This window comes from Equus przewalskii, chromosome 13, assembly GCF_037783145.1.
Source record: "Equus przewalskii isolate Varuska chromosome 13, EquPr2, whole genome shotgun sequence".
Lineage (NCBI taxonomy): Eukaryota > Metazoa > Chordata > Mammalia > Perissodactyla > Equidae > Equus > Equus przewalskii.
In genome coordinates this window covers 42675713-42688687 of record NC_091843.1, presented here as the reverse complement: position 1 = coordinate 42688687, position 12975 = coordinate 42675713, and the positions used below count along the sequence as shown (strand labels likewise).

Below are 12975 nucleotides of genomic sequence, written 5' to 3'. Positions count from 1 at the left end.
GCTTCCTATTTAACACCTTGCTTACATCACTCCTATATTTTGCTTTGCTTTGATCTCTATGTTTTATGTTACAGGCTTTCCTCAGAAGTCTGGTGATCCTTGGTTCTCTGCTCGTATTTAAGAGGGGTCCCTAAAAGGCTAAGTGGATCTCTATGGCCTAGTTGGGGCTTGTCATATAGTTGGCTTCACTGTAGGGTGTTCTTGTCAGTTTCATTGAAGAACTACTGAGGTCAGTATCTTTAAATATTTTCTTTAGGGTTGCTCAGATTTCTCATGAAAGAATCTTCCATTCTTCTGCCTAGAAAGTTCAAGTCTGGGTACTACTATTCTGAAAGCTGAGCAGAGACATGAGCTGTTGGGTTAGGATGGGAATAGGCATTGGGTGAGCAGGTCTCACAATTCAGAATGCAGAGTTTCATTTAATTCCCCCTCTTCTACATTCAGTATAGTATCTGAAGCAGTCAGCTTTTTCTGTATAATAAATAACTCCAAAATCTCAGTGGCATAAAATAAAAGCATTTATTTCTTATTCCCATATTTACTGGTTGGCTCAGGCAGCTCTGCTTCAGATTAGAGGCCTGCTGATCAGCTGGTGCAGCTCTCTGCAGTGCACAGGTTGTCTGGGGCTGTTCTGCTCTGTACTTCTCATTGTGGGGTCCCATAGGAGAGGCAGAAGCTCATTAGGATATATTCTTCTCATGATGGCAAAAGCATAAGAGGACAAGCCTAACCATTTAAGCATATTTCAAAGGTTTGCATATGTTTCATTCACTGATATCCTACTGCCCAAAGCAAGTTACATGGCCAACCCCAAAGCCAAAGGGTGAGAGAATATACTCCACCCACTACGAGGCTATGGCAAGAGCATGGATATATAATATTACTACAGTGGAATGAGTAATTGGGACCAAGATTTCAAAATACCACAATATCCCTGCTCTTAACAGTGCCTAGTATACTCCAGTCAAGAGTCCTTCCGTTTCAAAACATCCCAAAGAATAAATCTGTAGACTCCGTTTGAGTAGGAAAGGAGTAATTACCACATCTTTCATGTTTCAGAGGCATCTTTTTTTTTTTTTTGAGGAAGATTAGCCTTGAGCTAACATCTGCCACCAATCCTCCCCTTTTTGATGAGGAAGACTGGTCCTGAGCTAACATCTGCAACCATCTTCTTGTACTTTATATGTGGGATGCCTCCCACAGCCTGGCTTGCCAAGCAGTATGTAGGTCCGCACCCGGGATCCAAACTGGCAAACCCCAGGCCGCCAAAGCAGAATGCATGAACTTAACCGCTGTCCCACCGGGCCGGCCCCCTCAGACGTATCTTTTCACAAGTGTTTGCTGCAGCCAAATTATGAGCTTTTCTGGGATACCATAGTACAAACCAGCTTGTTTCTGGTGTATTTCCATTGTTGACTTAGGACTCAGCTTTCTCAAGTCTGCTTTATCAGACCATTTGCTCTCTAGCTTTCCAAACTTTATGCTTTATTCTTTCCAATGCTCTTTACCCTTAAGTGTTTGTGTCTTTAAAAAAAGTCACTTTTTGCTACTGCAAAAAGTTGTGGAGGAAGGCATGTGTTCAACCTGTCATCATTAACAAAAGCCTTTAATTACATGTATAGTAAATGTAAATAACTGTTAATTTGTAGAGAAAATTCAAGCAGGGAATAGCCTAGTTAACATTTAGCTTATCTACTGAAAAGTAAGAGAAGTACAGGAAATAAAAGCTAGCCCATAGTTCAAGAGAACAGTATACATTCATTACGTGCAAAATTGCTTAATAATTGGATATGTATTACACGTAAATGCTAATCTCTTCATCTTTTCCTGATCTGAGGGCTTTCGATCTATAGTCCCAGGATTGAGGATGGAACACAGTAGACAGTGGGCAGAGGAAAAAGGTTTTGGGGAGGAAGACAAGTATGCCTTCTCAAAAAGAAAATTATTCATTGGAGGATTTGTGGACAAAGGAACAATTTCTATATGGAGCAACTTAAGGTTGAAATTATTTTCTCACCTAAACAATCTGATCCTCTGAAGAGTTCAGGTGACGGGAAGCTACTTAAACTCTCTTCAAAACTCTTATATTCTGTATAAGAGTCTGTGATTGAATAGCTCAGAAGAGAACTAGAAATTTCGTGCTGCAAACTTAGCCCTGTAGAATAAACAAACAAAAAGGGTAAAATGTTTCATTAGTAAACAGACTAAAATTCCTAAGAATCCAAGGTTAAAGAAATGTACATGCAGTTAGTTGTACACTAAGACTGTAAAATTACTTCCACATACAACTGAAAACACATGCTATTGTATACCACTTGAATTTCAAACTTAGAAAAGAATCTTGTTTTTGATGTAGAGAAAATGCATTATAATCCTTTTCCATTGTTTTTCAAATTTTCACAACTTATTCGTTCCCTACTTTGACTCCCTACTTTGATTCTTGTCTCAAAAATCCAAGTTTTATATATAAGTGACCCACTAACTGTAAGCTAACTAACTGAGGAGAAGAAAAGGTGATTCTAGTTATGCCATGTAAAAAACAATGAGCCTAAACACAGACAAATAGATCAAAATAACTGGACAGAAAGCCCAGAAATAGACTCACACATATATGAGCAACTGATTTTGGCCCAAGACGCAAAGGCAATTCAGTGGAGAAAGCTATTCTTTTAACAAATCATCCTGGAACAACTGGATATCCATAAGCAAAAGCAAAACAAAATAAATAACTTCATACCTTCCATCATATAAAAAATTAACTCTAAATGGATCATAGACCTAAATGTTAATCCTAAAACTACAATACTTCTAGAAAAAAAACGAGGAGAGAGTCTTCATGACACTGAGTTAGGCAAAGATTTCTTTTATATAACACTAATGTGACGATTCATAAAGCAATAGCAATGATAAATTGGACTTCATCAAATTTAAAAACTTCTCTTCAAAAGAGACTGTTAATTTACATTCCCATCAACAGCATATGAGGGTTCCCTTTTCTGTATATCCTCTCCAGCACGTGTTATTTCTTGTCTTTTTGGTAATAGGCATTCTAACAGGTGTGAAGTGATATCTCATTGTGGTTGTGATTTATACTTCCCCAATAATTAGTGATGTTGAACATCTATTTGTCTGCTTGTTGGCCATCTGTATGTCTTCTTTGGAAAAATATCTGTTCATATCCTCTGCCCTTTTTTTCAAGCCACAGACTAAGAGAAAACATTTGCAAATGGACTGGAATCCAGAATATAAAGAACTCTGAAAACTTAATCATAAGAAAACAAACATCTCAATAAGAAAATAGGCAAAATATTTGAAGAGAATCTCTGAGACTCAGAGATCTTGAAGTCATCCATGTGGGAGTAGACTAGCATGAAGACCTTTCCAACAAATGATAGAACCTAGTACTAAAAGTTAAGAACCAGAAGGTTTAGTAAGAAAAGGGAAAACACACTCTGCTATAGTCTCAGCATTCATTAAACACTTCCAACATGACAAAATAGAGGTCAACACTAACAGAAGCCAGCAGGGTAGGGGGTAAGGAATGAAAAGGGAGCATTGCTCTTAAATCCTATTATTTCCTGTCCTGGAGCTGACTTATGCCTATCTCTGATCCATTGCCACTAACTACCTGAGACAACTAATTCTTTGTCCTTCCTACTTTGACCTCACCACACCTTTCTCTCCCACTCCAATCACCTCCTTAAAGTTGACAATTATTTTCTATCTGGCCACCTCCTCCAGCCACCATTGCAACACTTAAACTGATCAACCCAATCTACCAACCTTCTTCACCTCCTCAGACGTCAGAGGTGGGTTATCCCTCTGAGTATCTTTTGCTTCCCCTATTCCAACTGCCCTGGAGTGTCCTGTCCTTGTCCTTGCTACTTTTTACACTTCTCACTCTGTCTTCATCCTTCCCACTCACATGTTGTTACATCTCTCTTGCCTTCCATCTCACAAAATTCCCTAAATACCACTCACAGGAAAGCTATCCTTTCCACCAAACCCCAGAAGTCAAGCCAGGTTCAGAAATTTGGAAAGCCCTGTATTCACCATCTGGGTAGTTGGGTAGAGAAAAGAATAAATAAATGTTCAGACTATATCAGTGGAAGGTTGTTCCTGGTGTCACAATTTAGAAATGTAATTGCATTTAAAATTACATTTATAGCAAATTATACGATACATTTTTTAAAAAGTCAAGTAGTCCTACAAGGCTTATAACAAAAACTGCAATGTCTTGTCTCATACCTCCCCATCATAATTTCTACACTCTAGAGACAACTACTTTCAGCTCTAGTAATTTTTTCTTTTAATATCCACCTTCATATTTCTAAATTAAATGTATTCAATGATTGTGATTGCTCAAATATATTTACAGATGATCTATGTACTAAGAGTCATATTCATCACCTTTTTGCTACAAGTTTTTATTTTCTCTTTGTGTTGATTATGTAATGTTTAAATTAGTTTTCTAAGTATCTATCACTATTTCATCCCAACTTCTGTCAAACATGTAAATTTTCTGTCAATACTTTAAAAAACACCAGGTTATCTACCAGTTCCTTTCTTTCTTTTCTTTTCTTTCCTTCCTTCTTCTCCTCTTTCTCTTTCTTTCCTTTTTTCTTTTTCCTTTTTTTAAGAAGTATTGCTATGGGCAATCTCAATACACTCACTCAAATTTGGACTGTTTGTCCTCTGGACATACTGCACAGGTGTCTTCTTGGGATTTCCCTTTACCTAAGAAATTAATATCCTATGAAATTATTTTGCATATTTCCTGTATTCCTTTGATTCCTGGATCCCATGATTTCTTATTGATTTACTCTCTAGTTTTGCTGGAATATCTCCATTTCCTGAGAAAAGATGCATGGAAGACCTGTCTAAAAATTTCTTTATACTGTCTCCATACTTGAGTGATTATTTGGCTGGGTATAGAATTCCAAACTGGTACCTTAAAAAAACTGATTCCCATTTTTTTTTTTTTAAGATTGGCACCTGAGCTAACAACTGTTGCCAATTTTCTTTTCTGCTTTTTTTCCTCCCCAAATCCCCCCAGTACACAGTTGCACATTTTAGTCATGGGTCCTTCTAGTTGTGGCATGTGGGACACCTCCTAAGCATGGCTTGATGAGCTGTGCCATGTCCATGCCCAGGATATGAACCGGCGAAACCCTGGGCTGCTGAAACGGAGTGTGCGAACTTAACCACTTGGCCACGGGGCCGGTCCTGATTCCCATATTTGATGTTTGACAGATTTAAACCTCACTGCTCCCTCTTCCTCTTCTGCCCCACATCTGGGCAGGCTGATAAGATAGCCCCGGTGCTCCATCTTTTGGCAATGATGGCAAGTTATAACCATACACAGGAAACCTCATCCTGGCCCCATCCTCTAACCGCATAAAACCCCCAACCCAGTCTCCCTTCCCTGCTCTCTCAAGACATTTTCAGGCCTGCTTGGGAGATGCCCTCTTCTCCAGAAAGTCTTATTTTATATGAGTAACAAACTTTTCCATATCCTTTTGGAATGTGGGTGGCATCATCAATCTTGAAATTTAAAACCAAATTTTGGGTGGGGAATCATCCTGTCTCTGCAAAATCAGTTCTCTTCAGAATTTTAAATGCATTTTTCCACCATGTTCTAGTTTCTGGAGTTGTTCTTGACAAGTTTAATGCCATCCACACTCTTGATTGCATAATTGCAATCAACAATTTTTTTCTCTGGAAGACTGAAGGATTTCTCTCTTTATCCTGAGGATTTTTAAATCACATAATGTTGTGCTTTGGTGTGGGTCTTTTTTCATTAATTGTGATGGGCAGTTGGTGATCTCTTTCAATATGCACACTCATGACCATTTTTAATTCTAAAAATATTTCTAGTTTTATGTGTTCAATAATTTCCTTTCTGTTTACTCTATAATGTCTGGAACTACTATTTTTCAGGTGTTAGAATGCCTGGACTCGTCTTCTAATTATTTTTCCTTTTTAAATAGCAGCTTTATTGGAATACAATTCATATTCCATAAATCTCAACCTTTTAAAGTGTATGATTCAGAAGTTTTTAATATACTCATAGAGTTGTGTCACCATTGCCACTATTTTTATCTTCTCTTTGACGTTTGTTCAACTTTTAGACTACCTCCTTAAATTCTTCATCTAATCCTTCACAGAATTTTTTATTCCATATTTTTATTTTTTAAGAATTGTTTTTGTTCTCTGAATGCTCCTGTCTATAGTAGCCTGCACTTGTTTCATGGACACATTTTTTTTTCTTATCATCCTGAGGATAATAATGAAAACACGGTCTTTAAAAGTTTTCTTACATTGTCTATGTCCTTCAAGTTTCTTTTTATTTGGTATCTATCTTTTATTTTAAATGTTTTCTTTAAATGCCTGGCAATTCTTGAATGTTCAAGAATGAGGCACTAAAGTAGCTATTGGAAACTCTGGATTCGTGAGAGGGTTTGGGAAGTAGTGGGATTTTCTGAATGGTATTTAGACAAGAATGAGGTCATTACTGCCAGAATATAGGTCCTCTCCTGGACAGAAAAGTTTCCAAAAGAGGAATCCTCCAGTCTCCTAGTTGAGGTGTATTTTCCTGAGTGGGATAAGGGGTCTGAGGGTTTTACCACTAAGTATACAGACTTCTCTTAATTCCCTTCCCTCCTCCTCTCCTTACCCCGCCCACTAGTTTTCAATATAGCACCCCAGCTCTGAACAGTACCTACCATCCCTGAGTCTACAACCTCTGCTTCAATTGTCTCTGGACTGCCAGGGTAGGAAAAAGAGTAGTTGCCTGGCCACACAGTGTTTGGTAAGGGATCAAAGTGTCTAACTGGTACTTTTAAAGATTCCCAGAAATCCTCCTATTTTCAACACTATCTATACTCATTCCTTCAGGAATATGTGATGCCTCTTAATTCCTGAACCTACAGCCTGAGTCAGTTTGCTTATTGGTTTGTCCTTACTCTAGACAACTAGCTTTCAGTTTTTTGGGATTCTTTTTCTTTTGGTCTGTTAGGCCAGTTATAATTTATTCATCTACCTTCCAAATTCCAAACTTTAGTTGATTATCTATGTCAGCTGAGGTCTCTTCTCTCTCTTTTTCTCCACCTTGTGGTTTCATGCCTTTTTTATGCCTTTATTGATATCTTAGTGAGGTTTCAGAAGGGAGAAGTAAATGTGTATATTTAATTTTCCACATTAAAAATGAAGTCCTGAATTAATTTTCATCATGTTGTAAAATTACTAGATTCCAAGATAGAATTAAAACAATTAATTATATGTTAAATAGAATTCTGTGGGCTACTCAAAACCTAACCATTTACATCTTATTATGGGAAACAGTATTCCAGGTTTCAAATATCAATCAACAAATGAACTCTTAGAACACAACCAGTCTGTAAAATAGACAGTCTATTTTCTATTTCCCTATACCTTTTACACATCAACTTGACAAACCTAGTAATCAAGGACATTTACCATATATTTAAAGTACAATTTTAGAAAATACTGATTATAGTTAAATGGTTTATTTTCCCTAAATAGAGTATAAAACTTATTCAACAAGCATTTGAAACTATATTATGTCCCAAGTATGGGAAAGAAAGATAAAAGATAGTGTTTATTCTCAATGGCTATAGAGCCAAGAAGAACAAAAAACAATTATACTGCTGTTTTGAGTCCTATGACAGTATACAAAGAGCGCCACAGAACTACCGGGATAGAAAAACTCATCTAGAAAGAAAGAAGAGCAGTCAGGAGAGGCTTCCCAGTAGAAACAGCACTTGAATTTGTTTTTGAATAAAAAGTAGAAGTTAACCAGGCAAAGATGGGAAGGGAAGGAGAGAAAAGCATTTGTTGAGCACCTCCCATATTCTTTTGCACTATATTCTAGGAAATATTCCTCTGTTCTATTCTCTAGCTCGCTAATTTGATTTTCAGCTGAATTCATTCCAATATTGGGCACATTTATTGAGTTTTTAAATTTGGTGATATTTTTAAGTTTCCAGGGACTATAATTTTTTTTTATAGCAGCCTGTTACATTATGGATTCAATGGCCTCTTGTCTCTAAAGGGATATTTACTTTAAAGTTTTCTGCCTTTTCCTCAGGTGTTAGTTCTTCCATTTGTTGCACTTGTTGCCTCTCTTCCATGTCACTGGTTTTCTTCAAAGATTTGGCTGTTTCTGGTTGTCTGTTCATATCTCTATTTGAGAATCTCTGTTTGTATGGCAATGAGTATAAATTCTGAAACAGTACCCTACCTCTGGAGATTTTAGAAGAGTGATGAGACATTTGGGGAACTTATGTTCTGGGTGGGGATGTCCTCCTATATTTTCTGGGTACTGTAGGTTACATGGGGGTGCTGCCCTAATTATCTGGCTGGTGTGTACACTGGAAGTCTCCTGTATTAGAATTCACACTTCAGAGAGCCATACTATATCTATATTATATAGTTAACAAGCATAAGCATAATGTGTATCTTTTAGTTTTTTCTCCCTCTGCTATCCTGTGGCAATTTGGAGTTACTTCACACTCTCCTCTGCTTCTCACTGAAGCCCCAACACTGAACCTTAGGAGCCAACCCCTTAGTTCACCTTGCTTGAGAGTAATTCCCAGGGTTTTAAACTGGCAGCAGGCACTGGTAACTGCCAGTGTTCCCAGTATAAGAAGGGGATAAGGAGAAGGGGGCCAGGTCATGTAGTGCCAGAGAGTAGTACTTAATCCACTACCTTGACAATTCCTTTAGGGTCCCCTCTACTAGAGTTTTTTGCATTTATTGACCAAGTGTTTCAACTATCTCTAGAACTATTCTTACCTCTGCAGTGCTTTTTCTCTGCTCTTGATATATTAATCAGTCTGATCTCATCTGCTTTTAAGAATTCCTTCAGTATTTCTGGTGTGTTGACGGCATCCTTTCTTGTTTTCAAAAGTAACCTCAAGTATCCCAATATGTACTGGCTCACAAATTTCTATCAGCAGTTGTTCATAACCAACTGTCTATCTGACACTGCTACTTAGTCACCTGAAAGGTACCCATACTTAATATATTAAAAACAAAATTTGTGATCTTTCCCTCAAACAAGATTTTTTCAGCAACTGATACCACCTTATATGCAGTTATGTAAACCAGAGACAGGTGTCATCTCTAATACTTCCATCTCCTTCACTCTTCATTTGTCAAATTCTGTCAATTTCACTTCCTAAACTAGCCATCAGATAGGCCCACTTCTTTCTACCTCCAATGCCATCCCTTAGTACAAACCACCATCACTTCTCCCCCAAACTACTGAAATAACCTCCTAACTAGTCTGTTTGTATCCACTCCTGCTTCTTTCCATACTGTAGCTAAAGTGATCCCATCATTTCCTATTTAAAGACTTCAGTGACTTCTTGCTGCTCCAAAGATAAACATCAATATCTTTGACATGGCCTACAAGGCTATGCAAGGCCTCTGTCTGTTCAATCTTGTCTTATTATCGCATTTTCTCTTCTTCTCTGTACTACAGCCATACTGGCCTTTTTTCAGTTCATGAACACATAACGGTCGGTCCTACTTTGCTGTTCTTTGCACATGCTGTTCCTCTACCTGGCTTGCTTGTTACTCATCTCTTTGCATAGCTAATTTGCACTGTTTTTGGATCTCAATTAAACTGCCATTCCTTTGTGGAAGACTTCCCTAATCTCTCCAACTAAATTCAATTAGTTGCACTCAAGTCGATCTCTTTTTTGTAGCATTTATCACAATTGTAGTTTACTGGTATGTGCTTGAAGGCTTTGAGGATGAGGTCCAGAGAACAGGCAGAAGGATTCACCTTGGACTAGGAGAAAGATTGAGTTGGGAAGATGGGGCAGAGACACAAACGGATGCTCATGTTTGTAAGAAAGAAAACTGAAGGAGTTCATACCTAACAGTCTTACCTGATAACAGTTCACTATTTGATGAACTACTGTCAATCTGGAGGTCATCAGGGACTGACTCCTATGTGAAATAATAATTAAAGATATAGCACAAATTAGGAGATTGAATATTTTTATATTATAATATCATATCACACTGATTTGGTTATTTTGAAAATGAAACACTAAGGTCAACTATGCATATCAGTTTCATATATATAATAAATTCTTTCAGTTTATTGATCACAGATGTAATCTCATATTTAATATTAAATCTAAAAATAAATATTAAAATATAATATTGTGGACATATCTAGAGAATCAACAATACACTAGTCAACTAACTACTGTGAGATAAACCAGTAACTACAAGATAAAGGTGAATATTTTTCTGATCCCCTAGGTAGGAAGGGTTTTCTTCTCTCTAAATATGAAAGGAAAATGAATCAAAAGAAAAGATTGAAGATAAGTCTAAATACCAGAAATAAAATTAAAGGCAAACAAACATGAAAATATTTGTTATATACGTATGTGTAAAAGTATAACTATCTTCAATATATGTAAGTATTTCACACAAAAAGAAACAACATGGTCAATAAAATGAGGGGAAAAAAGTATTACCTTTCCTAGCATTCAAAAAATGGAAAATGAAACAACATGCCACATTTCATCTATCAAATAATAAATATGTATATTTTTTAAGTTTCAGGTAAGATGGTGGAAATTTGCCAATATGAATCAAAAATTTTAAACATGTTCCAACCTTTGACCCACTGCAAAGTATTTGTCTCAGGATAACAATTTGAGGTACACAAAAACTTCCATAGTGGGACGTCCACTGATATCTAAACAGCAAAACCTTGGAAACAACCTCATTCCTCCAACCACAGGGAACCAGTTATATAAACCATGGTATATCTATCTATAAGACAAAGCACTATACTGAACATCATATTTCTGAAGACTAATGTTAGAGGAATACACAATAAGGTAATTGTAAAATTTTAAAAAGGCACAGAAAAAAGTAATGGAAAGAAATATACAAAAATTAGAAGAAACTGTTTAAATAATTTTTTCAAATAGTCTGAATCATCTACAAGGAACACTTAACACTGCTAAAATCTAGGGTAAAAGCCTTTTCAAAAAATGCCTTTTGTTCAAACTGCCCTCTCCCCAAAAAGCATGCTATAGAGAAACATCTAAGTTAAAACACTGAAACATGACTATCAAATTTAATGCTAATGTCAGATGAGTCACAGCAATTTTTAAAAATCTGAGTTTCTCCAAACTATTGCTATACATCTTTAAAATATTACACAGAATTCATATTAAATAGAGTCGATCAAGAAGTTACATAATATTCTAATGATAATGAACCCTCTGTCTCTAGTTGTTAACGGAAAGTCAAATGAGAAAACATGCAAATGGCTTTAAAATGTTTCACTGGTACCAAACATGAGAGTTACCAAGAAACGCTTTGCAGCAGTCACACAGAAAATTAGCCAGTAACAGATATTTCTCAAATTTTTGTCGCAGGAAGGAAAAAATGAAAATGCCTGGCTATGAAACTACCAGAATCAGAAATTCAAGGCCCTGACTAAAGACACAGCATCAATGTCTACAAAAACACTAGAAAGCTGTGTGGTCTCTATGTAACAAAGACCGTATTATCCTTTCATCTGGAGGGACATCAGGTACCGCTGGTTTCTACACCAAGCGTACCAAGGACCATAGGAGAAACATACATACGCTCAGCGGAGCCATCTTCTCGTCCCGGAGCTCTTCACTAGTGCTACTTTCTTGCAGGTTTTTCTCTCCTGTAACTCTTAACTGAGTGCTAACAAACAAACAGCACAATTAGTTGGCCCGGTCTGGGCTGGGCTCTCCACGTGTCTGTTCACTGCTCACGCTGTTCAGAATCTGAAAGGCTCTCTGGGGACATCATTAGGAAAAAGGAAGGACCAGAGGGGGAGAATTGTACCGATACCCAACGAAAGCTACGAATGCTTTCTCGGAAGTTCGATCTCGCTTGCTTTCAGGGGACTTGACGAGATTTCTTTTTTTGTTTTTTAATTAAATCTTTCTGAAGTCAAATTTGTGGGTGTATGTTTTGAGAAGAGCGAAATTAGAGTATTCTATCTATTTTCTTCGTTGATTCCTAGACTAAGCAGCTCTTATTAGCAGAAGATCAGGACTGAAGGTTTGAGGCGGCCAGAAGGCCCGGGGCTGTTGCTCGGGGCTACGCACCTCGGCAGCCCAGAGCAGCCAGCTCCCTGCGCACTGCGCTCCGCTTTCTCCGCAATCTTCGGCAAACCGTGTGCTTTGTCATTTCCTTTCAGGCCTGAGAGAGGGCGACACGTTTCAGGGCAAAAGCCCTGGAGGCCCGCCCGCCGGTCTCAGGCGTCCCCGGGCCGAGGCCCAGCCGCCCCAGCCCCCGCGCCCCACGCTCCCCACCCCGGGCCCCGCCCCGCAGGCCAGCCCGGCGGGGCTTACAGCGGGCAGCGAGCCTTCGGCCCGGGCCTGGGGGAGGCTCCGCTAGGTCCGGCGTCGGGGTTAGGTTGAGTCTCTGGTCGGCCCGCTTCTTGCGGGTATAGACTCGTAGCGGCCACATTGTCACCCCACTCCCAGGCCTCAGCGGCCTCTCGGCCCTTGACGGCCTGTCTCGTCGCCTTCCTGACTAACTGAGCTACAGTCGGCGGGAGTCAGCGTCCAGCGGCGGCCTGCGCAGCAGCCTGAGAAGACTGAGGCGAAGAAACACCACCACCAGGCCTGAGCGCCCACCTCGACGCTGGAGCGAAGCCGCTCCCGCCTTTTTATCTCAGTCAAGTCGCGCGATGGCTTCTGGGAAGACGGAGTAACGTGGCTGCGGCCCCGCCCTCCTGGAGGCACGGCGCTCTGGTGTTTGGCGGGGGCCTGGTGGCTTCTGGGCACCTGGCACAGGGTCTTTCACCGTTCTCAAAGGAAGCTTATTGGAAAAGGCCTTTTCCTTGTCCAGGAGGTACTCCATGCTTTTCATTTTCTCATTAGTCTGATGGGCGCAACATGTGCTACTGATGCCTCGGCTGGGCTGGTCTCC

General features: G+C 39.0%; 1 protein-coding gene across 2 annotated transcripts in view; it reads right to left on the bottom strand.

Annotated features, from left to right (window-relative positions):
• The window catches only part of MEIKIN (meiotic kinetochore factor), a 97210-nt gene extending 84468 nt beyond the window's left edge, over nucleotides 1–12742 (bottom strand). For both annotated transcript variants that reach the window (XM_070571204.1, XM_008528740.2), the window contains exons 1-5: nucleotides 12393–12742; nucleotides 12147–12240; nucleotides 11649–11736; nucleotides 9921–9981; nucleotides 2018–2155 (exon numbers count right to left, since the gene is read on the bottom strand). In XM_070571204.1, coding sequence (XP_070427305.1) covers nucleotides 2018–2155; nucleotides 9921–9981; nucleotides 11649–11736; nucleotides 12147–12240; nucleotides 12393–12510 — 499 coding nt within the window. In that variant the 5' untranslated portion in view covers nucleotides 12511–12742. The remainder of the gene's footprint in view (nucleotides 1–2017; nucleotides 2156–9920; nucleotides 9982–11648; nucleotides 11737–12146; nucleotides 12241–12392) is intronic.
• Nucleotides 12743–12975: the final 233 nt, after the last annotated feature.